The sequence below is a fragment of the Adelges cooleyi genome, unplaced genomic scaffold (genome assembly GCF_023614345.1).
Source record: "Adelges cooleyi isolate 19-005CV unplaced genomic scaffold, UGA_ACOO_1.1 ACOO_flye_CR_arks_rails_tigmint_CR_PRNA_574, whole genome shotgun sequence".
Classification (NCBI taxonomy): Eukaryota; Metazoa; Arthropoda; class Insecta; order Hemiptera; family Adelgidae; genus Adelges; species Adelges cooleyi.
Window position 1 is genome coordinate 4983736 of NW_026096268.1, and position 27007 is coordinate 5010742.

Sequence of the window (27007 nt, forward strand, 5' to 3'; positions counted from 1 at the left end):
TCATAAAAGCACCATACAGGCAAACCGTTGGGAATTATTGTAATTTTATCGGCGACCTCGCGGACAGGATTGGCTGCGAGGCGTCACTTTCGGCGAATGGCGGCCCGCGGACGGAACAGTGGCGGCCAGAGCTGCTGATGTACCCACGCTGAATGGCGTCCTCAGGTCGCGCCGCACGCCGCCGACCGGCCGGCCGGCCGCCAGCCAGTCAGTCAGTCACCGGCCGGCAGTGCGTTACGATGACGGCACGACGCAGCAGCGGCAACGCGCGCCGCCCGTTACAGCAGTAGCGGCCGCGCGGTCGCCATGTGGTCGCCGGCCACCGTACGGCTAGTGGTGTTCATCGGGTTCTACGTGACGTTCTTGGCCGTCGGGGCGTTCGTGTTCTCGGCCATCGAAGCGCCGGAGGAAGCAGCCCGGGTCCGAGAGCTCAAGGTGCTCAGGCAAGAGTTCCTCGACAAAAACAAGTGTGTCCCAGGTACCTACAACATCCGCATTCATAATAAACACCCTTTTAAACAGTATAACTATAAGTATCTGTCTTTCAATATTTGCAACTATGGCATCTACATATTTGTACACTATACCATCAAAATGATGATGTGCTATATAATTATCAAAACGCCAAAAATATTACTTTTTAAGGCGTCTGGTTTGCAATTCTTTACAAAAACTTAATTCAGTGCTAAAGTTATATAGGTAGTTTGTTTAATAGGAAAGTATTGGCAATTGGTAGTTGCTTTTTTTATCAGATTATCACAGATTTCATAAATAATGATTTTCCCCAATAATAGGTTAGCTTTTTGAAAAATGAACAGGAAGTTAAGCTATGACATCTCCGAAGTTTTTTTAATTATTTTAAAACTCATATTATCTTAGTTAAATAATAATCTTACCTAAACAACAAATAATCATGAAGTAAAACTCTTCGAGAGGGCGCATGAACAAATACATCAAATATGTGTATTCATTCGTTAAGCCTTTAATAAACGTTCATAAAACCCGACCTCAAACACTTGGTTGATAAGAATGATTTTAAGTAGTATAACATCCCCTCTTTCTTAACATACGAGCCCTAACTTAAGAGAAACTTACTTGAACATCATAGGGGTATTATTACATTAAAATATTTCTTTTATGTGCAAACATAGAAGACCCCCCTCCCTCCTAATAGTTACTTGTTTACTAATTTTAAATTTCTGTCCTCTTAATCCCACAATTAAACTTTTTTTTTTGTGGTCGATAGGTAGACACGTAGTTAGAATTGTATTTTTTGGAAAGGGTCCACACCTTCTGAACATGTATTTATCTGGTTCGGTTAGGTAAGGTAATCCTTTATAGGTAAAAGTGTTTAGTCTAGGCCGGCCCTGATGATATTAATAATCGCTCGGGATAATATAAGTATATTAATTGTTAGCCAACAGAATAACGCAAGAGAAACGAAAAAACCAGTCGCTTCCTATAAAAATAATTATAGTAAGGCCTCGAGGCAAAATTTGTAAAATAAAATTGGTAGACATAAAAATGCCTAAGTCAGACATTTGAGTTTTCTTTTTATTCATAAATCAAATGAGTTTGATGAACAAAACGCAAATCTTTAAAATCCAAAAACTACATGTAAAATTACGGTACGCACAGTCGACCCACGCCGGGTTAGGACCTTATGAAAATATCGGATCGGCCGCCTCAAGAAAACTAAAACGCCGCGCCGTAACACACCTAATGCAATTTATATGACGTCGTTATTATTTTTTACAGCGAAAAAAAAATCCAATTTCAGTAAAAAAGTCTACCGAAATATTATGTTTATACATATTTTTTATTATGATACGGATTCTGCAAGTTGATCGCCAAGATAAAATGCAAATATCTGCACTTATACAACCATACCGGCCATGAATACATGTATTTTTTTCTTCTTCTCGACATCCGAACTATATTCTACTTCGGTGTTCAAACAACCGACACACACAAAATAATATGATAATAATCCAACCCACGCGTTCCTTTATACTTTTATACATATAAATATATATATATATATATATACACACACATACACTCTATCTAAGCTTTTAGCTCACTCCATTCAAGTACGAATCAATAATATTATGTTTACCTTATATTATGTTCGACATATTGTGCAGATTGTTATATTATACTTATTCTTATCTTCTGTTATATAAGTATACTAATATCTTACACATCAGACGGGCGGTTTTCAGTATGACTATGCTATACTGTAACAGTTATATTAATTTGATAATAAACGGATAATATTTTAATTCGTTTAAGCTGCACTCGAAACGAGAGTTTATATAACTATAGCAATAAATGAGAAAGTGTACATCAAGTCGGAAATGTAAATAAAGTATAAACCACAGTATAATATTTTATTGTGGGTAATAACGGGATTTCTCACTTCGAGGGCTATAAGTACGCCAGGAAATCGTAAAAAGAACTTAAACCACTTGGCACTTGAAATTAGCGCATCCCCATAACTCACATATTATGTATGTATGTTTGATGTATTAATTTTTATTTTTTAATCAATTATAATCGTATAAAAACTTCGATCAGATATCTCAAACAATTAGTCAGCCGTTGTTTATACGTGATTTAAATGTATGTTATACTTGGTAAAATTTCTTTTTTTTATGATAACAAATTTGGGACCAAAAGTTCATGTTGCAAGCATGTAGCTCTACAAATTTTAATAACAGTTTAAAAAATCAGTTGAGTATTATACCAGTGTTGCGTTAGATTAGGTTAGGTTAGGTGAATGCATAATTTAGTAGTTTTCAGACCATGAACTTCTGGGTCCTAATAATAATATTCCCAGTAAGACTCAGTTTATTTTATGTATTAAGTTTCGGATGTATAAAAAATAAAATAAACAAGAGTATGTATATTAAAGTATAAATCGTTATAACAGCATTAATTAAAGCATAGTTCATCAATACTGTTCATTAGCGCCATCATCGTAAACTCTAAAATATTTTATTGTAAAAAAAAACACTTATTATATTATAACGTATTGCGGTCTCTGGGTCAGAGGCGGGCGACGGTTTATTAGAAATAAATTTGTGGGTAATTAAATATCATTCGAATGGGATCGAATCATCGGTAAAAAAAAATATGATCCGTCAAAAAGTACGTTTTTTAACAATTAAGAAATCTTAAAAATTAGCGACCATTGTTACCGCCTTTGAGAATTAAATTTTTAAAAACGCCGAAGAGCACTTTTGACACGCTTTACAAATCGAGGCGCCATAATAATAACAAAAATAATGTGTTATTATCGCCGTTGTTGTTATTCGCATCATTACTCGAACGTCATGTTCTGGTGGAATTGAAAACTCGAAAAAAAAGTGTAAAGTATGCGAAAAAAAAAGTTTAAAAAACCCTGTGAATCGCCAGCTCGTTTATTCACTATGACATAAACGTCTCACAAAACGTTTTCGGTGGCAGACATTCACGCCACGTTCTTCAAAATTCCAACAAAGATCGACCCGAATGAGATAAAGTCCTAATGTCTCTATTCAACGGCCCGTATATACAATTCAGTGGAAATAGCTTTTCCGCAAGATTGTTGTTAATGGTTCACCTTTGAATTCCAAATTGGACATTTTGAATTCGGATGAATTGCCCATAAAAATGTACCTGTTTTGTGATATTCATTGCATTTTGTTTTTTATTTTTTTCCTTAACTCCGACAGATAGCTTAAGACGGATCATAACGTTATTTAAGCCGCAGCCTTTTAGAATATTATTTATTTTTGTTATTCATGAGCAGACTCTTACAAAATCCGCATAAATACCAAACAGAACAACGGTTGGCTATAAAATGAATTCTGAAACTTATTTCTCAAATGGAATTTGACTTCGTATATATTTTTTAAAAACAAATACAAGCTCGTATGGCATGTTTTTTTATAGCCTTAATATTTGTCTATTGAATTTTTTAAAATAACTATTACCAAATCAATATAAAAAAGTTTCATCATTAATTAATCCACTGTATAACATTTTCCGATTTTCGAATACAAGAACTTATTAGTTAAAACTATAATAAAATGATAAAAACTATTAGTTGATGTTCAATGATAAGTTTTTTCACACTACCACACCTCATAATCATTTTTAATGCCAAGTAAACAACAGTTACCGATAATGAAAACAAAAACAATTACTTACCGAATGAAAAATAAAAACTATTTATAATTTTTTTTTTTTTAGAGTAAAAAGTTGGGATACGAGGATCATAAAGAGGATGAACTTTTTATGTTTCTTTAGAAAGTTGTTAGGGCTTAGCCTCTATAAATTATCAAGCGATAACTTGATATGTTATGTACATCAATTTTACCCCCACAGTGAGTATAGTAAATAATATTTTGGCATTTTTTTTGGAAAGTGTTCGTGTTGAACACATAAAATCAGAAATAATAATAACTATTTATCGGTGTAGGTTTTTGTATTAATCATAACACAAAAAACAATTTAAAAAAAAAATCTGACACTTTTTTTCTCTAAAATATTAAATACAAATAATGCCAAGTAACAAAATAATATTTTAAAAGTGTGTGTAGAACGTTACAATGTTGCATTTGTTGCAAATAAAATATTAATACATTAAAAAATGTTTTGTGTATAATGTTTATAAATAACGTAATTTTACAATATGACAAGTATATTATTGTGTCAATATATTTCAAACTTTATATTGACTGTCGTATAGGAAAACATTTCTTTGTGTTTAACATTTTTAATATTATATTTTTATCATTTTTTCCTTTTGTTCATTTTAAAATTATTTTAAATATTTTCATTTAAAAAACATTATACGTATAATGTGTTTTTGATACATAAAAAATGTATTTAAAACGCAGTTTCGTTTGCAATCAAAAAGCTGTTGAAAAACGTTAATAAATCGTTAAAATCCTTCAGTAATATTGTAAAAGGTTCTAAGATGTTTGATAAAATGATCCCAAAGTAAATGTCCAATTTTATTTTGTATGTACTTTACAGCCATTGTAAGTAATAAATAATTAATTGCTAACATCGTATTCGCATTTAAGTGTTACTAATGAATAATGATATTATATTCTTTTTTCATTATTAATTTTATATCTAAACCCGTTAAATTCTCAAACGCAATTACAAACTTTTTAGTATTTTCCAACACAAATTTTATACCAGAAGTTTTTAATTATAAAATATATTATAACTTTTTTTAATAATACCACGATGTAATACAACTATTTTTATACAACGTCCATTCCAAACATAATAAGTAATGTTCTATTATTATTATTATTATTTATTAATTTTTGTTGAATAAATTCGAATAAACTTTCGGATCTGTATTTTAATTTTTATTATTTTTGTAATGAATTTATATTTTTCACTAAAAGTAAATTGTCAATTCCAATAAGTACCTAAGTCAATTACTTACTACCTGTAATTCCTAGTAAATTCATTTTAATATTTACTGTAATTATATTTAGTCAATTACTTACCGTCATTACTGTCGTCGTATAAAAATATCGTTCTTAGGTTTTAATATTTTTAACTTGAATACTTGAGTACTTCAAATTTTTGGCCGAAACTACTTTTCCCGTTTCCACGGTATAATGCACGGTTTCAGGTAAATAGATTAACCCAAAAAACTATTTATCATACTTATAATAGCATAACACATGTATTATTATAAAATGCTACCTAAGTCCTAACGAATAAAAAAAAAATAAAAACAACAGCGTATATGACATTGTATAATATATATTTTAATAATTTATAATAATTATTTTAGGGTGAGAAGTAACAGATGAATAGTATTCACTTTATCATTTTATAATTTAAAGCTGTCCACCCTCGTCACTTTTGCAGTTCGCTATATATATATATATATGCGTTATGAGTTCATTAAAATGTATGTGTATGTTTGCTATTGTAAGTAATAGTCTCATAATGCAAATCGTGCTATGCTCGACTGCGTTTTAATAATTACATACAACATTAAATATTTTAACAATTTTTCGTTGATCGTTTTAGAATGATTGTTTTACGATAAAACTTTATATTGATTGCATTGTATTGTTTATTGTAAATAGTTTGGATTTAAAATATTATCATAAATTGTGGACTTACGCTATTAGGAGTATGTAATAAAAAATGGAAACTATTTACGGATAATAATTATGTTTTGAAATATTATAATGGTACACGCTTTACCTACTATTGAAATAAAAAGCTACGAGGCATTCTACGGTAAAGCAGTCTTGAGGGAATATTCCGGTTTAATAGGGTTTCGGTAATGTCTGCCCGAGGATTTCAGCCGACTAAAATATATCTGGCTTTTGTTCCGACCTTTTATTTTACTTTTTATACACCTCCGATTCCCCAAAGGGATTACATGTGCCCTATATCAGCACCAGCCCGCTATCTTATCGACTCATATCTCTCTCTTTCTCTATTCCACTATTCTCTACCCGTCTCCACTTCACCGCAACTCGGCATCGAATAGTCAAACACTTTGTGCTAGGGCCCTTTGCAATTTATTATTACAATCTCCCCTCCTCTCCCCTGGCCGTGCCTCTCCCGTTCCCCAAGTCCTGGAGTAAGGGACAATTTACAACGATTATCGAGAATGCCTCGGTACAATGACTCGCATTTTTATAGCTTTCTCCTATTTTTATTGGCGGCTCTTTGGTACCGAACGTACATGGTATTTTATCGAAACATAAGGTTTACTAAAATGAAGAAAAAATAAAAATTTTATTTATACATCTGGGTACACTATGCGATTTCCATTATAAACGGCCAGGCCATTTATAGTCGTACTTTTAGTTTTGTGAGCTTCAGTTGATTTTTTTAACGACATGAAAGAATCGTATATAATATATTTAATTCCTCGAAAACTATATACATTTTATAGCTTAAACAGTACATAAAACACTTGATTTTCAATCCATAACGCGTCATACATTTGGAGGAGAAACTATTTTGAAACGACAAGCCTTACCAAGTACGCACAAAGCAGGTTGCTTGTAAAACTAGTATTCTAAAATACAATTAAATATATTTTTATTTAAAAATGTTATTTTAAAAAACAACTTCTGTACTTTCATGATTTTTTTAGTAATTACAAATATACCTAATTTGTAAGTAAACAGATCTGAAATATTATGTCCAGTTTTGATTTCTTTACAACAAGGTCTACGCCAGTAAACTGTAAAAAATATAGCTTACACAACTTGCATTTAAAATTCTATTTGAGTTCAAAAGTAAACCTCACCTAATCCATATTTTAAACTACAATGGAAAAACTTTTTTTATTTGTAACAAACTGGAAACTTGTTATATAATTTAGATGTTTCATCTTCAACACAATTTTTTGCTTATTACAATATTTTTTCGAATAAATTAATACATTACAAAACTATAAAACATCAATAATACTTGATAATACAAACATAATATGTTATACATTGTTATATCGTATACATTTTATAAATGGACCTTAAAATCGTAATATGTAATAAATTTTAATATTACCTTAACTATTTGGAAATTAAAATTTTTTTGGGGGTCACAGATTTAATGAACAGCGTATAACAGTAAATCTTAGAGAAAATACTCGATCACTCTATCTCTACTGCATTGTTACGAAGACATTTCGAGAGAGTCGCAAACTTCAAAAAATACTCCTGGGATACCTCGTACAGTTGTATTAAAGTTTTAATTTCATCAACATCGGTTCGGTAAATTTATGAACTAATAAAAAGAAAATACATTAGTATAATATGCTTATTTATTCATTATAAAAATAAAGATAAACTTTTTTTAAAAAGTTTTTTTATTATTTTTAAAAAAATAATAAAGAAATTTACAAATAAGCTATTTTAGTTTTCATGACGTTTTGATTGAGTTACATTTTTAATTAAGTTCTAACTTCTACTGTACTGCGAGTGATGCACTTCTCACAACTCGCGATTTTATAGTATTTAAGCAAAACTTTTAAAACAATTATCACATTAATGTACTAATTAAATTACCCTTTTAGACTATAGTAAGTGAGTTACATAGTACTCGTATAATCAATAATGTATTAATTGAATTATATGTATAACATTCAAAAAAAATAATTCTACGATGAAAAGATAAAGCAACTTGAAGACATTTGACCAACGATATTATAAAAAAAAAATGAGTAAACCGTAAACTTATCAAACTCTACCTATCGACCTACTAAACGCATCAAGCGTTTTTATAGTGTATATTTTTCACTTTTATAAATTTAAGTAAGTATACGATTTTTCATTGGCTATGTTGTAAACATATACAATAGTCAAAATAAAACAAAAAATTAATTATTTTTCAACGTTTGCAGTTTTCAACTTTAATTATACGTTTAAAGATATTCATTTATGAGGGCCTCTTTGTCAAAATGAAAGAACAACAAAAAATGGTGACTCGCAATGAAAACTTTTTCCTCAATACTATTACAGTGTGCTATAGTTTAAAATTGAGTAACCTGCAGTTATTTAACTTCTTCAACTTTTGACCCCTCTCGATTACCAATTAAATATCGGACCTAGAAAAGGTCAAAATGAGGTTCGAAAAATCGATTTTCTTGTGAAAAAAAAAATACAGTGCGATGCGAAAAACACACAAAACAATTAAATAGGTCGTTTTAAAACCAATTTCTTCTTATATTCGTAGCAAAGCCTAAAGTATCGTTTAAATATAGCTAAGTACTTAATTTCCCTTTGTTTTTCTTTGTATTCTAGGCCGAATAATGTATACGGTTAAGACCATTATTGCGACATAAACATTTTCTATGCTGAAGTAAATACACGTGTCTCTTAAAAATACAAATAATATTTAAAATCAACATACTGTAATACTTAACGTTACACATTGAAATTCTAATATAGAAATATCCCGAGATTATTTCCACATCTGTAGTTCTAGTTACTTCATTAGGTATACAAATATTATATTATGATTTATGAATATTATATTAATAAGTCAAAAAAGGATATACTTTAGAATACTTTTATTAAAAAAACAAAAACCATAATTTTTATAGTTAACAATTTATTTAAATCCTCTTATGAAAATATATTTTACAGATAAATATTCCAAACAGTTATTTTAATATTTTGTACATAATTATAATTAGGTTTATATGCTAACATTTGTTTGAACAAAAACACATCAAATTCGCGTTATGATAGTCTGAGTTGTATCAAACGCAAAAGTTTTTATTTTATTATAAGCCAAATGAAAATTCAGAGAATTCTTAAAACTTGAGACCCATAAAACCAACATGATATATAAACACTATAAGTGGTGATTTCTAACACAAACTATGTGTTTTTTTATCTAACCTTCATCATACAACACCGTGTAACATAACCTACTATTTTTTTTCAGTTTTTAGCTGCAATAAACTATAAAATGGTCGAATTCGGTCTTAAAAATAAAGAGCGATGTATTAGATTCGACGGCGAAACAGAAGGCTATGAGGACAAAAGTTTAATCTTCGCCTATCAAAACTAAATTTTAGCATATATTTCGAAAAATAAAATTATAGTAAATTTATCTAAAACGATAATATTTTAATTATTGAACTTAAATGAAAAAAAAAATAAATTACTATACTCCCCCATTAATGTCAAAATAAAATGTGTATTAGAATCTAAAATATTGACGTAGGTACACTTATGTATAACAATTAATTCATACGAGTACATAATAAATACATACATGCGTCTATAGTTTAGTTTGATAAGTATATTTTCTACTGTGTTACAACTTATAAATATATAATTGTATTAAGGATTTTAATTAAATCAAAGTGAAATCCCCTTTGCATAGAGCAATATTTAATTACATCACCGTATACCTAATGATGAACCCTCGAGTGCCGTACTATAGATTGCTAGCATTCTACAATATTATATTATAGAAGTTAATATATTTAATAATGCAATTCACGTACCTACCACTCGTGGATGGCGGCCGTGCTAAACGCAAATTAGTTAAATTGCATAACCACACGGTCAAGTATAATACCATTGAGTATATATACAATATATATATATATATATATATATAGTACAATATATACTCAATGATAATACGTAAGTAATATTGTTATGATTGATTGGTTTCAAATGATTTAACATTTATTTCAAATGTTGCATTTGCGTACGAATCAAACAAAGAAAACCGCAACTTATGATTTCCATTTATATCAGACGTTGATGCATCGTTTGAATTTGTGTGACAATGGGAAAAGTTTAGTTGACAGCAAAAACACCCAAGTGAAAACCGTACTCCGAAGAAATAATTCCCCTTAAATTATCATTAAAGTTTCTCGGTGCGATTTTGTATTATAATATACTTCTGAAGATTTACCGAAACGTCTCCATAACGATTGTTAACATTTATTTGGTACGTTGATTTGAATTTATATTTATATTTTTTTATTTCAAAAAAATGTATTAAAAATTAGTTAAATGAGTAGAAAAATTGTATGAGCTCCCCCTCCGAACGGTCCTCTTTTTATTGCAAAATATTTTTTAGTGGATTTGTAACTGTAGTAGCTGTGTTATACGTTTTGCTTGTTATTGTAATTTTTATTTATGTATGTAGGATACAATGTAATACTTTATACATACATAATATTATAAAAATAATTGCATCACGATCCGTTCGATACGACAGTTAATCTCATATCGAGGGGAAATTTAATAGAATTCGAGATGCCTGTAATGCGTATAGATTTTGTTAGCTATGCGAATAACCTGTCCTGTATTACTGTGGAATGTACATTTCAGTTTTCAAATGAACGATGGTACTTACGTGTCTTGTCTCGTGGCTTGAAGAATTGAATTTTGTGAATATTAATAGATATAAATTGATTAGTCAATTGAATTAACAGAAGAAATATCTTGGATGTTTCGCATTATAGAATGTTTGTTTACAATTACCTATGTACACTATTATGATCATTTGTCTAATGTCTGATAATTTAAGATACCTTTAATAATGTATGTGAAGTTTCCTCCCTACTTTTTCGATATTTTCCCTCTTGTTATTATTTATACCTTATTTGGAATAATAATGAACATTTTTCCAAGTCGGTTGCAATTAATAATTGCAAATAAGTTGCTTAATAGCGAGTGAAATTTTAGTATTCATTTTTTTTTTTTTTTTTTAATGAGATCAGTATTTCAAAAACGTAAATTAGCCTTTGAAATATACTAAAATATATTACCTATAAAAAAAGATAAAAAGATAGTACAGGTAGATACTACAGTAACAATTATATTCAAAAATCATTTGATTGTGATAATATTTTCGTAACGATATATTTTATGTTTACACTAACATTTTCAAGCTGTAGTTAAATTTACTACAGCTTGACGTTACATGGGAACACGCTACATTTCTGTATTTTTATTCACAAACTATAGGCTCCACGTTGTCAATGCCACAAAGTTGCTTTTTGTTTATGTCATCGAAATACGAATCGTGCTTGACTGATTTAATATCGGCAATGTATTGCTTTATTATATTTCGTGCGTTTTTCGACCCGTCGCCGAATGTTTGGCCCACGTTGAATTTATAACCAGGAATGTGGCCCGCATAGTTTTTGATCATGCCTTGTTCGTACGGTATTCTCTGGTTATTCGGCTCTTCAACTGGCTCTGTAGCAGCAGCCAAGCTCGACGATTGATCAATAGCTTTCCGTTTTAGATAGCGCGTCGTAAACGACTTCAAGGCGCTGTTTGTAGCGTTCGAATATGAAAGCCCGTGAAAGACGGACAGGTCTGGCACGTGTCCTCCGTATCCCGGCATGAATTTCTTATGTGGATTCGAGTTATCTATGAAATAAGGCGAACCGCTCGGTGGCATAGGCAAATGTGATTCGTACATCTCTTTGAATTTTTCTACGCCACCGGGCACCTGTACAAGTACGGTTGTGCTGTCAATAATTAATATATTGTCGAATTAAGTTATTTTTGTCTGTAATTTTTTAGGGGAGGTTTACAATTAACCGTTGTATTGATCTCCATTTAGATGATGTTACGGTTCCCCTCGCGAAAAACATCAACACATGATAATGATTTTAATCTGTGTTTTTAAGTATGAACAAAATCTATTGAAATTATCGACACTTAAAATCTACACGGCTATCAGCGATCCCTTATTACTAGTGATAACAGAGCCGTAACACGTATTTTGTTTTTCGCGATTGAAAATTTGCATCACGCGATTTATGGCATAAAATTCGGTTATTTGGATTAATATAACAGAATAGATATTAAACATAACTGTTAATTCAATACTTATGAACAACGACAAAATATATCTAATCAGTAAACCTTTTTGAACGGAAAACTGTAGTCGTTGATATTTTCGAATCGATCGAGCGAGTTGGTCGCTACTTGCTGTCTTTTACTACATTCTGAACACGAGCAAGGTCTTTTCATTTGTTCGAACATAGATATACCCATAGCCGTTTCCACTGAATACCTTTTACGCACGAATTACAGTACATTCATTAGACGTTGGGTCTTACACTAATAAATATGTATGTATTTATTATAACTACATAAGTCCACAAGTTAGAGCGTTTAAGTTATTCGGTTCTGGTCCTAATTCGCATAAAATAATAGTGCAAGATTCCGGTTTGGGTAATAATAATTGTTCAGCTATTTTATTTTACTATTTATAAATAAGTAATTTATAAATTTATATGATTTTTTTTATGGTTCTGATTTTAGATCTTGGATGTTATTTTTAATTCGATTTAGATCTCTGTAATTAACTATTAAGTAACAAAGATGTTTAACAAATATTAATACATTTAATTGTATTGTATAAGACGAGTTTTTATAAAAATTAACGCTCGATCGTTAAATTATATTATAATTTATATTTTTCTTACTTTTTGCCACAAAACTCTTTTTGACATGGTACATGTCCGTCGTAACCTGGTATTAAACCGACACTGTATTTACACTCTCTAAAATTACATCTTTTCTTTATTATCGCCTCATCTTCTGGAGTCGGCCGTATACTCTGCTCTTTAGATAAGTCACTTAAAACTGGTATTTTGGATCGTTTGATGTCCGGATCCATAAACAAATCGTGAGTCAGTCCACCATAGCTTCGGCCGTGATGAAATTTATACCCTGATACAAAACCGGAATATCCAGACAAATAATGAGGCTGAGGGGGTAAAATCATTTTAATAGAAGCCATATTTTAAGCGTCTTTAATAATGCTTCTTCTCCTTTTTTTGATTTTTTTTATATATACATACAATTTTTGCAATTAAAAATATAGTTACTTTCTCGACTAGAAACGTTACAGTAAACAAAATCTCAATAACATCATCTGTTGCCATTAGAAGCAAAAAAAAAAACAATAAATATATATATAAATATTTTCTAGTTTACACAACAAATGCTTAAGCAAAATAAATATATGTACATTATGGATTGAGGTCATTTGTCACAGTCAAACAGCTGAGACTTGTCACCCTTTAAAATGATGGCTTCTATCAAAACCCACACAATATGTCAAGTCAGATTAATAAGGGTTACGCAGACATCACTGACCGTGGTCGTGCCATATTTTAGTTTTAGTAAAATTTTAAATATTATTTTTAAGTTGCTCATCTAGTCGAAACCAAAAAAAATTATTTGCATCGTATAAAAGTTCTTAATTAAAAGGACTAATAACGTGGTCCGAAATTCTGAAGAAAATACACTATCTAGATAGAGTCCGTGGCTTCCTATTAAATTTTGTAATTAAAAACTCCAAAACAATTAAAACTAAAGTAAATTTAAATATACTTGTTTAACCAAAATAACAAATTTGTACTTTAAAATAGTAATTTAACATAAAAGAAACATTCCCTTATCCGCTCACGTCTTGTGCATATTATAAAACCGTGCATTTATTTACAGTCTAAATCCAATCTTATTTAATTCGTACAATTGTATGCAATGTTAAAACATAATCTATTGACAAACTTCTCATACTACAATAGTCAAGTGCAAGAAAATAGAATATTATCAAACGCAGTATTTCTATAATAATAAAAATAGAAATAGCCTAACGTATAGATTTCAATAATTTTCAATGGAAATTACATTATTGTAAAACCGTAAATTTGGTTTATTGAACGGATCTCGCAAAAATCTTTACAGTTTATTGAAACATTTTGTGCGTAAAGTTCGTTTGAGAGTATTAAAATTAGCGGGTAGCATTAAGTCTAGATTAATTTTGAGTATCCCTTTTAACGTTTCGCATTAAAATATTAAAACTTTTCGAATTAAGCCGACTTTTTGAAAAGTATACTTTTTTAAACATGGCTACTACCTTTTTGCTTACAAAGAGTAGACAGGCTGTATACTGTATAATACACATTACATATGATGATATGTATCTACAAGGTTATTTAAATATACTACATTTCCATAATTTTATTCGTGACATGAAATTCGAAGAACCCCATTCAAAATAATACCCGTACAACTCACAAACATATTTATATTTTTTAAATATAAAAAAAAAATGTTAGCAAAAAAAATTAGTTTTACAACTACGTTTTAGAATAGTCTTGAATTTGAAATGTAATAATAAATAATCAAAACATTTTTTTCAATAAACCATCTAGAACTATGGTAACAACAATACATTAAGGTCGGTTGAGATATCAAAAATTTCCCAACGGGGTCGTATTGCCTCAGGTCCGGTGTGGTAGTATGATGATGAGTGTAGTATATCTTATACCACTCTAAAATATTATGGCTGCAAGTGAGTCGCAAAAGTACAATTTTCAGGGCTATTTTTTATTAGATAAACTGCCTTCAAATTCTTCCATTAAGTACTGTAATAATATCCAAGTTTTTAGTTAGACTATTTTACACCTTTCACTCGGCTGATGTTTTTTTTCTTTCAACCCACATTGTCAGCCGTTACATTAGAATATAATACAATATGATTATAATATGTATTTGTTTTACACTTAGCATGACAGTTCTTAAGAAATATACACCTACGCGATTAATAACAGCAACTAAAGGCAATGTATTGAAAGGCACTGCACCATTAAAATACTAAAAAATTCATTATAAAATCCTAAATTCGGCAATACGAGATAGGAATGTTGGAAAACTTTGACAACTTGTATGAAACTTTCACGGACCAAAGTTAAGGGTATTTGTAAAGTTTGATACTGCACCCTTAACGACGTCGGAGTAAAGGATTTCCTAATTTTTGTATTTTAAAAATGTGTAGGAAACAATTGAAGTCATCAATGAAGAGTACAAGCATGTTAAATACCGTCTTCTTTTAGTGTTATACTTATATAGGATAATTATAGGAGTTTCACTGAAAATTATCTCATTTCATTTATTTTCTGGGCCTAAAGAGATCATATTGATGCACAGGTGTGATATGAGCTCTTTGAGAAATTGAGTTATATATTGCATACGAAAGTCAGAAACTAACGAATTTTTACAGAATTTGGCATATTATTCGAACATATCTAGTACTGGATATTATTATGAAATATTTTGTGTGAAATTTCAAATTTTTAACATTTTATTAGAAAGGAAATATTGCAATTTTATTCTTACACTTAACTGTAATTGGATAACTTATAATTGATAATTGCAACGCACATTATCAATTGTGATTTATAGATTTACAATCATTTTAAAAATACTAAAAAATTAACAATTAAATTATACGATGTTATATTTTAATGTTAATCGGTAATCTTAGTTATACCACTTAATTTTGGTGTTCAATTTTAATCTTTGAATTTCCAATGAAATTATATAAAAAATTAATTGTGAAATACAAGTTTATACTTAAATTGTTATCTTTTTTTAGTGTTACTAATTGGTAAAAATCGTCATGGACCGTGATCGTGGTCGTGTATAGAACTCGTTTAAATTTTATTTTTAATCGTTTGGAAATATTTCACAAAAATTAATTTCATGAAATTCTAAACCCCCTGGACATGAACGATGGCGTTATAAATAATATACTTGAATTCAACAGCTAGCATTTATTTCACAAAAGATATATTTTTAAATTTTATTTTACAAAAGTTTCTGTAAAAAACTTTTATTTATTATAAACTTATGTGGTTTTCATTTTTAAAGTTGTAAGGGTTTCTGTAAAATTTTAACTTCTATTCAAAAATTTCTATAATACCTAATTGGTTTTTGTATACTTTCATAAGAACTATTTTCCAATAACTTTTATACGGTAGTTAAAACTGTTCTAACGCTGTTAAAATATTACTTTTTAATATTATTCGTCAACAGCCGTTCCAAGTCCTAATTATAATAATTAATGTACTGACGCCGTTTCTATAAGTTTTTTTTAAATGCTATGTGCATCTTGCATAATATTATAGATTAAATATTACTATTATTTAGTCTATGACAATAATATACTAAACGGTCATTCGCTATCTGCTGACAATAAATCCGTTTTGCCAAGCTGAGAATTTCGCTTATAATTGAATTCATTCGACAAACAACATCCTCTGTATACGGTTCGGCTAATATTATATTATGGCTATTCGGTGTGCGTATACCGAGTTAACGACATCACCTACGATGGCGGTCGTCACAAAAAACAAAAAAAATTTTCTCGTGTAAATAATTGCGTTTTTTTTTCGTGGCGTATTCGAACATTATTACAACACCCGCACCGAACCGACTGAATCTTTCGAAAGTCCAGACATGACCGTTCCGCAGTTGACGCTTAAAGAAAATAATAAAACCACGATTTACGTGTGTGGCCTAAGAAGAAGCACGTTTTTTTGTGTAAATTACGTTATTTTATACATGGTTTTTATAGCAGCAGGAGCTGCGGTGTTCGCACGATTTGAACAGCCACACGAAGACGATTTAATTAGGCATTTGAAATTATCAAAAATGGAATTCATTCGCAAAAATCCAAATCTCAACCGTAAGTTCCGTACGACTCCCGTATTATATAAAAAAAAAAGCATATACAAATAGCGATTCATATAATATATTTTTCTTTTATCCAATCAAAGTAGAGCCGTTTTGAGTGAACCTAAAGTCGTATGAACCTATTTGGTGAGACCAAAAATAACGTTGGAAAATTTTAGAGTGAAAGGCGTTGATTAACAGCGATCAAAGGAAAATAGAAGTTAACGTGAGGAGGACTTGGTTAGACGGCACAAGATAAAGTTTCAAATTGACGTCAATAGCAGTATAAATGAGAGAGAATAAATTAGGAGTTGGGTTGAGAATGTTAAAATGACGTGAGGAAAATTAAGTAGTACAACTGGTAAGATAGTTTAATTGTGTTGGGATTAAGTTGCAGAGGTAAAACGGAAAAAAAGCTTAAGTGTGATAATGTCGTTGTGTGTAATGAATAAAGAAATAGCGATGAATAGGGATTTGTGGAGGAAGAAAATTGGGCTGGTCAACTCCCATTTGTATGAGTTAGATAAAGAAGAAGAAGACCTAGTGAAATTATAAATACACAAAGATAAACTTAACATTTAAAAACAAATTATAGCAAATTCGACAAGCTGCAATAATCATTATAGAAATAAAATAAGATTTGTTTTTATGTCAAATATTTTGTTTACATAATTATAATGAACAATATAAATTAATTTACCTGTTATTAGGATATTTTATGCGTACATAATTCAATAACATAATCCCAAAGAAGTTTTAACTAATTTACAAATGTTTTGTTTCAAATCAATCGACAAGGTCCTTTTAATGTAAGTGTAATCAGTAATGTGTACCATTGTATTGTCCAATAATAATTGATATTTTACAAGCCGAAAGTTATTTTTAATGCCTACCTAAGTCGACATTTAGAAGTTAAACCAAAAATAGCCAATCAATTTTTAAACCAACGTTCCTAACTATGACCATTGATCATATCTTATTTCCACTTGCAGCATTTCCCCTAGAGCATTGACCACATTTTTCAATGATATATGCTCAGCACAACAGAGTTCAAACAGAAATCCTAACCCGTCCTTTTTCCACAGTCCCTAGAGCTGTTTCCTCCCCAAGGAAATTTAAAAAAAAAATTGAACGCTATGTATTGCTTTTATCTTTTAAATTCAGCTTACTTCGAATAAGTATTATTTTATATAGATATTTTTAGCCAAACTGTTTGTTAAAATATGTGTTTGAGAACATTTTTAATATAACATTAACCTTTTAAATAACATGTTTATATTTGATTAATCATCAACACGCTAATTAAAATTATGCAGTTTGCGAGTATACGATGGCGAGTATATTAAGCATTTTACAAAATAAAATAATGCATAATAATAATACTCAAATCTTAAATATTTAAAATAAACATATGTATTGCTCCAAGGGATTTTTTTCTTTCGAACTTTTCATCATCTCTATAATAAACGTAGGTCATTCTCCCTGAAGTTATCTGACCTTTAACCTTTTTAATATGATTGCCTTTTTTTAACATCAATATACAATACGTTTTTAGAAATTAGTATGTAATTATAATGAATTTAGTTGTATATTATAAACGACATTTGATAGACCTCTTATGATAGTTAGAATTTCCTGTAATAATACACTTTTAATAATGTTTCGAAGCCGTAAATATTTAAAAATATTATTCCATACATTTTTCCTAGGAAAAAACTTATTTGTCTACTCTGCGATCTAAACGGGGTTTTTTTTTATGTAAAAAAAAATATTTACAAATTAAATTCTAAACTAGCAGTTGGGTCTTGGGGAATGCGCGCTGTTCTTTAAATTAAAATGACTACCTATAAATAACCACTATGGCGAAACTAAATGTTTATGATAAATACTTAAACAGCTAAAGGGGTTATTTAGTACGAGTGTATAAGAGAATTGACAATTATAACTTCTCGAGATATAAACATTTTAAAGTTTAAATGAAGTTTACGTGTAACGCGGTCGAATGACTAAAGATAAACGTTATATTACACCGCAAACCTGTCCAGCCTACAATATTAAGTTGCTAAAACTTTTTAAATAATCATTTAAAATCTATTCAACTATAGATGGTTAGTAAAAAGGTCGACTAAGATATCGTTAAATACAACAGGACTCATTTTAATCTCGGAATGCCAATTTTTTTTTTTTTTACAACTTGAAAAGACGGTTTTTGCTTGTTCGAAATTATTTAATAAAATTATTTTCAAATGTAAATTTTAATTTATTTTAATATTTATTTTCTCATTTTGACTTGACTTGGTTTCAATTTAAACAATTTAGGAGGATTTAACTGTATAATTTTTTGCGATTTAATGAAGTCTGATTTTTTTAAGTTTAAAATAACATCAACATGATGGTTAACAAACATTTGACAGTTGTAAGCGATGTAATGAAATAATTATGTTAAATTATTCCTGAAATACCATAACAACCATAAATAAATTATTCGCTTATATTGAATCTTTTGTATTAAAATGTTACTTAACAACAGTTCTTTATATTTTATTTTGATCAAACTGATGTATTTCAATCAATGTATATGTTTCTTCGTACCGCTGGCTTCTTCTTCTTTTCTTGTCTATTATTCTTTCCGAAAGAAAAACAATCACTGGAAATATTTCACTGTCAGTGGACAAATCGACCAGTATAACTCAGTATGTTAAAATATTGAAGTTAAGAAATGGTATCGAATCAATTTTAGTTTAGACTTTCGAATCAACACTAGAAAGGTAATATAGAATGGTAAGTTTTATAGTAATGTTTATCATCGATATTCCGAAAAACCTATGATGAGATAATATAAACTAGTATAAATGTTTTCTGCAATTTAAAAATCCAATAAATTTAAAAAAAATCTATTAAAATTTCGCTAAACTATTTACCAGGTTTTACGTGGTCATTTTTTATCCTAAAACAGATTTTTTTTAAAAAAAATAAATCCTTATAAAAATTCTAATTCAGTTATCACATAGAAATTACTCGTAGTACGACATATAATAGTGTAATATACATAAATACTAAAACACTCTATACAATTTTTGTAGAACATTAAAATTGTTGTTTTATTTCCTTTTGGTGTTTAATCTCTGGGCAACAGCGCAGTATAGATAAATCATTTTCGTGTTATATTATACCGTGTTAGGATACTATTAGGTATTATATTGAACCAACAGATAAACCTATCCCTATGTATATTTCATGGTTGACAGAATGTATCAGTGATGTGTAAATCAATCGATCAAATGGTCATTGTTGAATTTCTATTCTAATGATAATGGATTATGCATTCAACTGGTATGATAAACTAAATTGAAGGATTGCCGATGTCCGGCCAAATCGGAAAAACTGTATGACATAATAAACAAAACAAATAATGAACCAGAAATTTGATAAATTCGGTTCATTTCTGTTAAAATATTAGTATTTTTGTAAAATCGTATTATTGAGTATGTCGTAACTAGTAACTAGTATTATAATATGATTACTATTTTATATTTAAATATTTCCTAAATTAGTTTTAATAACATTTTGTTTTGTTAATTTCCTGTCGGTTTATATGTAAGTATCGTACTTAACACTTTTGATTCATGAACAAGTCTTAATGAGATTATTAAAAATAGTGAACTAAAAATTCAAGACATTTCTGTTTAGTATTTATCGGACATAAACAATAACCGATTGTTTCAGTAATAAAATGAAAACTACTATGCAATTATTCTGACTTTTTTAAATATGACAACAACAAGTTAATTTAATCTTACTTTTCATGATCTGGTATACCTTTTTTAATTGCATATTTTTAAAAACTATCTTCTGTCAGTCTTTTTATTTTTTCTAATAACTGTGCTTCTTTAAACATAAAATGTACCTAGTATTATTTTTGTACACAGATTATAAATACTGCTTAAAAATACTATGCACTATGAATTATATCTAAATTCCTACACTTAACACAATTTAGAGATTAAAAAAAAGGAAACAAGTATTAACTTTACATCATTTACAAACAAAAGAATAATTGTCGTTTAATAAGTAAAACTAATCATAATATAACTAGAAAATATGATGATGTGTAGAAATGCAATTAATATTTAATATGTTTCACTAATAAGCGAAATCAATAAGCATTAAGTATATATGCTGAATAAAAGCCAATTAAACATGCTAGTGTCTTCGTCTAAATGATTGAGATTATGGTACAATTAATTGTTTATAATGTTTTATTCGGTTACATTGGGTTTATGAAGTATGTTCAATTATATGACCAAAATGAAAAATAGGACATCTACACATTATATTTTTTCAACAGCTGTAAATCAGCATATTTAATTTGTTTACCTAAATTAATACACTTGATCAATACTCCCGATCAAGACAACAGACGATTAAAAAAAAAAAATTCTCGAACAACACATCCATAAAAAGTAAGTTGTGTAAGCCCATAAGAATAAAATATTTGATAATAAGTATCATGTGATTGTTTGCATACTTATAAAAGAGCTATAAATATCCATGTTCAGTTGTAAAAAAAAATCAATGGACTACGGAAATGTATTTGAGAGCTTTGAATAGTATATTAAAGTTTCAGTTGTCGATTACAGGCCTGTAGCTTTTACTGCAAAAAAAAACCCGGTATTTATTAACTATATTAATGTCTACCAATAAACTTAATTTTAAAAAAAATGTGGTTTTGTCATAAAGTTATTTTTTTTTTTTTGCGATTTTTGCGAAGATATGTAATAATATTTTGATGGTTCAAAATACGTAGCAGTCGAAGGTTTTTGACAGAGTTAAAAAAAAAAGACTGACGTTTCAAACGGTCGGATTTTTTTTTATTACTCCGAACAAAGGGCGTTTACAACAGTATGGTAACAATAGCTTATTTTATCGGATTGATTACAACATTTTGTCGAAAATCTTTAAAAAATAAACATTAACATTCCGGCGTGGCAAACCATCGATTCGGCTCATTTTAAACGATCGTTAACACTTTGCCAAAGTTCACGGAGCAGTGCACAATCACGAGCTACTGATGTACAGTGTACCTACTATCCGGCTGCCGGCATTCGTGTTTCTCAAGAGGGTAATCCATCTTCGTGCATTGTTCATTAATAACGTTAAAAGTATTATCCACAATTGTCACTTGTAGTTATTTGCAGATGACTCGTAACGTTTTAGGGCGCGTCAAAAGTCACTGCTGTCGCTCGCACGTCTGACTAACACAATACATCTTAAATACTTCTCTGTCGGCAACGCTCAAAAAACTTGTTTCTACCCAGTGTTTATAACTTTATGAGTGCTTTTTGTTTTTAGATCTCATTCGTCCGTATTTTTGCCAGAGTTGGCGAAAACTCCGGGTTTTTTTGAACAAACCCAACCCACTCGGGTAATTAGGGGTTTTTCGTGATAAAATTGACCTATGGATCTGTGATTTATGTTGTGTATTTGTAAAATAATTATATTTTTATGCAATATGACCCCAAAAAAAAATGTTATTTTTTAATTACCTAATTACACAAAAACAGTGATTTTCCAAATAGTTTGTTTTTTATATATGTTTAGTGGGATTTTACATAGCGTGGATTTAGTTCAGCAAAAATACAACTTTTTTATGCCAATCATGATTTTTGAACAACTATAATATGACGCTCGTGTCTTGGTCGTGACAAAAAAATTATCATTCGACCTTGCCGAGTACGGTTTCTGATTACGAATTAAACTACCTCGGACACATTGTCGGGGCTTGTTCGGACACATTAAATGTGATTAGTTTTGTTGTGCGCGAGTTTGTTTTGAGTTAAAGTTGATGTGGCCATTAAGTCTGTGCGCCGTGGCCTTGTCTGCTGGATTTCAGGCTACGCCAAATCCTCTTGATGTGAGAATAATCGAATCGGGATGGTACACAACCGAAGCTTTTAAGCTTTTCGTATTCCAAAACGAACATTTGCATTTAGCGCAACCGCAAGATGCGTTTAGTCATCCGCTCCAATTCGAATTACGTTTATGTAAATTTAACAATCAGCATTTTAATATCAAATTATACGTCTGTTTTAAATTTTAAGCCATTAAATTTAACATCGAGTTCGGTTATTTTTAAGTCTATAACGTTTCTAAGACGGATGTCAACGCTACAGCACGGTTGAATACACAAATGTGGTCAAGAGAAGAGGGACGTTAGCCGTCTTCTTCTTTTTTTTTTTTTTATTTAAATTTTTCTAAGACGTTGAAAAATATTAATTTTTTAGTCGTTTGAACATCCACTTCAACAAAATCCATATATAACTATAACTAATATTATTATCGTCATATAGCTCTCATAGTTATACTCAACATTTACTTTGTACATAAACCAATACTTACAATTTATATTATTTATAACAGAATGATAATGTTACGTTAAAAAGAAACCGTTTTAATTTTTAGACGAATCGATGGAGATTTTTATCAAAGAAGTACTCGCTGCCAGCAACAGAGGTGTTTCGGCAGCCAACAACGTCTCGGGAGAACCTAATTGGAGTTTTGGACAATCACTGTTCTTTGCATGTACCGTGATTACAACCATAGGTAAGAGTTAATATAATCAATGGCTCTGACATTTTGTATCAACCCACTCAGCAAAAATATTTCTGTTATTTATATTTGATTACTTGACGAAATAAGATTTAGAAAACATTCTTACGATATTAAATACAAATATTATAACAATTATTGTAAAATATTATATAATTCTAAATTATACTATTGCTGTGTGGGTGTAACTTCATAATGTTGTTGACGAGATTTGTATTTTTCAGGTTACGGCCATGTCACTCCGTTGTCGCAGGAGGGCAAACTATTTTGCATGCTTTATGCCTTATTTGGTATCCCTCTGACATTAGTACTGTTGACAGCGTTAGTCGATCGATTGATGATACCCACTACTAAGTACTTACACTTTCTCAACAGCCGCCTCGGACATCTTTACCCGCCGTTTACTATTCGATTACTACATTTTGCCACAATACTGACCACATTGATATTTCTGTTCCTTTTGTTGCCCGCAGCAATTTTCACATACGTAGAACCCGAGTGGAACTATATGGACTCTTTATACTATTGCTTCATATCGCTCACTACAATCGGTCTAGGCGACTACATCCCAGGCGACGCGCCCGACCAAAAGTATAGACCCTTCTACAAGCTTATGATAACTGGTAGGTTGAGTGTTTTTAATTAATTAGTTAACGTTAATTATTCATTGTCTAACGAATGTATTTTTTATAGGGTATCTGGTTGTGGGTCTGGTGTGCGTGATGCTTACGCTGTCTATATATTATGACATTAGACAATTGAACTTTGGTGTATTATTCATGTTGGAAAACGACGAAGCCCGGCCAAAAGACCCTGAGAAAATGCATTTACAAGAAGCCGGAACAAATCGGACCAAATATTTAAACGAGAAAGACTCACCTGCAAGCCCAGACGACACAACCCCCGTACACAGTATTCCTTAAGAGTTTGCGGGTAAACTACCGACCGTTTAAATTTGAATACAACAAACAATATTGTTTCATACAGGTTTTTAAAAATAATTTTTCAGACTAAACTCTAGAGTTCATCTACATACATTCAGCTACGCAGTGACGACGCAGTTACCTATTATTGACCAAAAAGAATCTCTATCCTTTTAAATAAATTATTATTAACTATATTATGTTAATTTATTATTTTAGATAATTATTGTTACTGTATTTAGGTTTAAAATGTATTAATTATAAATAATATTTATTGTCGTTACAATGATGATTTAAATGATTAAATTTGTAAACGAAAATAATTATATGTTATAAATAAACGTACTGCAATGTAATACATATATTAGTCGAGAAAATAGAGACAAGTAACTGGCAATAGGTTAGTAAAATAATTTGCGGTTTTTCAGGAGGGTAGGGTCGATTGAAAATGTTAGCTGTGTTATTATAGTATTAATTATTATATATATTATCTTTAGTATTTAATATATAGCTATTAGTATCTACCTATAAATCATTAGTCAACAATCACCAATTACGTTTGCCTTCTTCATTCATACAAGCTTAACGTCCTGTAATCTAACAGCCACAACAAAGAAAAAACATAATTTTAGTAAAACAAATCATTTATAGATAGCTCACGAAATTATAATTTCTAAATTAAAAATGTCATAATGAGTTTCAAAAAAATTATTATTGTTAATTGTTATTTATTAGGTACAGAACCCTGACTTTTAAACCCCTGCAAAACTTTACAATAATATGAGTTATAACATAAATTTGAATATCTAATTTGGTTTTACTAACAAATTGCTTTAAAAAAAAAAAATGATCAATACAAATTATTTAAAGGCATTCAGCTAAAGATAAGAGTGTATGGCATCGTTAAATACGTACTACACGAAAAATGGGAGTGCTGAATATATAACAGTTTTTTCCTTTTTAAACCATGTCAATACCCTTATATAAATCAAGATAAGTGTCTAAAAACACTCTCGCTTGTCACAAATTGCATGATATATATATATATATATATCTGCAATCTAAATACCGATTTATTAAATATGTATATTCCTTATTAATATTTCCTACAAGGTAGAACAAATTATAATATAATCGGTTGTAGATCCACGAAGGTTAAAGAAAACCTCCTCTTTTGGTGTTCCTTTTTTTTTTATATAAACAATTGAAAACAATCTAGTACAGTGGGGTCAGGGTATAGTGGGGACTGAGCATATTAGGATCGGGTAGTCACAGGTTTTTAACAATTATTATTATAACTAAAAATAAAAAATTCACTTTCAAATAAACGTTTTGATGCAAATGTGTAGATGGTACAAATATTAAATATCGATAAAAAAAATTGTAAACGTTAAAATTTGTTAACTCATATATTAAGTATATATAAACTCATATATATATTAACTCTTATATATACAAGAAAGATACAGTACAGGTATTTATTGTTTAATTTTCTATTTAAGGAAAGCGCTATTTATTAAGGGGCAAATGATAGGCAATTTTTGCCAAAAATTGAACTAATAGCCATTTTTCATATGTCTACTAATTTCAAGGCGAACACATATTACAATTTTCTAGTTATAATACTTAAAAAGTTATTTTTCTCCGAATTATGACGAAAGTTTGATAAAAAGTGACTTTCGTAGAAGACATTTTCTGGCTTATCTATTGGACAGATTTCACGTTTTTTTTATGTATAGCTTACTATTTTTTTCTAAAAGGCCGATTTTTGATTTAGCGATTAAAAAAGTAGTTAGATGTATTAGGAAAAAACTACAAAAAAATAAAAATGCTTACAAATATTTTTTGAAAACAAAAATAAAAAATCGGCCTTTTAATCCCCATAGAGAAGATGTTAAACTAGACAAAAAAAAATTATTTAAATCGGTTCAGGAGGCACTTCAAAAAGTAACTCCGGGGTTAAGTCTTTATTTATATAAAAAATTACGCTTTCCGTTCCCCTTAACCTTTTTTAATACATGCAGGCTCTATTTTTGTACAATGTTTCTATTTCTAACAGTACACTGTTTTTATGTTTTGAAAAACACTTCTAATATTTATAAGTCATAACATTTACACGGTATCGACTGTGACATCATTTTAAATTTCTAGTTGTTTTTTAATTTAACTTTGCTTCAAAGCTATTATTAGGTATCAGTCTTATAATTAATGTGTTTGTTGTGTAGGCCTCTACCTAAAATAATAGCACTCCTGTCGATCAGAAAAAATTTTCGGTAAGTACTTATAACATAATATGTTAACACTGTGTACATAAATGGTATGAGAGTTGAGACCATTAACAAATAAAATGAAAAATATTAAATAATAATTAATAAGGAACTTTATTTTTAATAATAACGATTGATAGTATGGAGTTTGAATTTTGAAAATGACATATTTTCAACTTAAGCACTGGAGTCGTGGACT

General features: G+C 29.7%; 1 protein-coding gene across 2 annotated transcripts; it reads left to right on the forward strand.

Moving 5' to 3' along the window:
* Nucleotides 1-274: 274 nt before the first annotated feature.
* Nucleotides 275-25125, forward strand: LOC126843002 (potassium channel subfamily K member 1-like). 2 transcript variants are annotated; one of them, XM_050580292.1, is made up of 5 exons: nt 275-478; nt 23472-23612; nt 23843-24241; nt 24312-24551; nt 24628-25125. In XM_050580292.1, exons 1-4 carry the CDS (start codon nt 307-309, stop codon nt 24539-24541), a joined length of 942 nt encoding a protein of 313 aa, XP_050436249.1. In that variant the 5' UTR covers nt 275-306; the 3' UTR covers nt 24542-24551; nt 24628-25125. The 2 variants fall into 2 exon arrangements, with proteins under 2 accessions (XP_050436249.1, XP_050436248.1); XM_050580291.1 differs by lacking the exon at nt 275-478 and adding an exon at nt 16591-17022 and having other exon boundaries at nt 24628-25120.
* Nucleotides 25126-27007: the final 1882 nt, after the last annotated feature.

What these genes read in the sequence shown, in the direction of transcription:
- LOC126843002 (XM_050580291.1), top strand. Translation starts at nt 16,794, where the DNA reads ATGACCGTTCCGCAGTTGACGCTTAAAGAAAATAATAAAACCACGATT. An exon ending in TACCGTGATTACAACCATAG is followed by an intron (nt 23,613 to 23,842) that starts GTAAGAGTTAAT and finishes TGTATTTTTCAG; the next exon opens with GTTACGGCCATGTCACTCCG. An exon ending in CTACAAGCTTATGATAACTG is followed by an intron (nt 24,242 to 24,311) that starts GTAGGTTGAGTG and finishes TATTTTTTATAG; the next exon opens with GGTATCTGGTTGTGGGTCTG.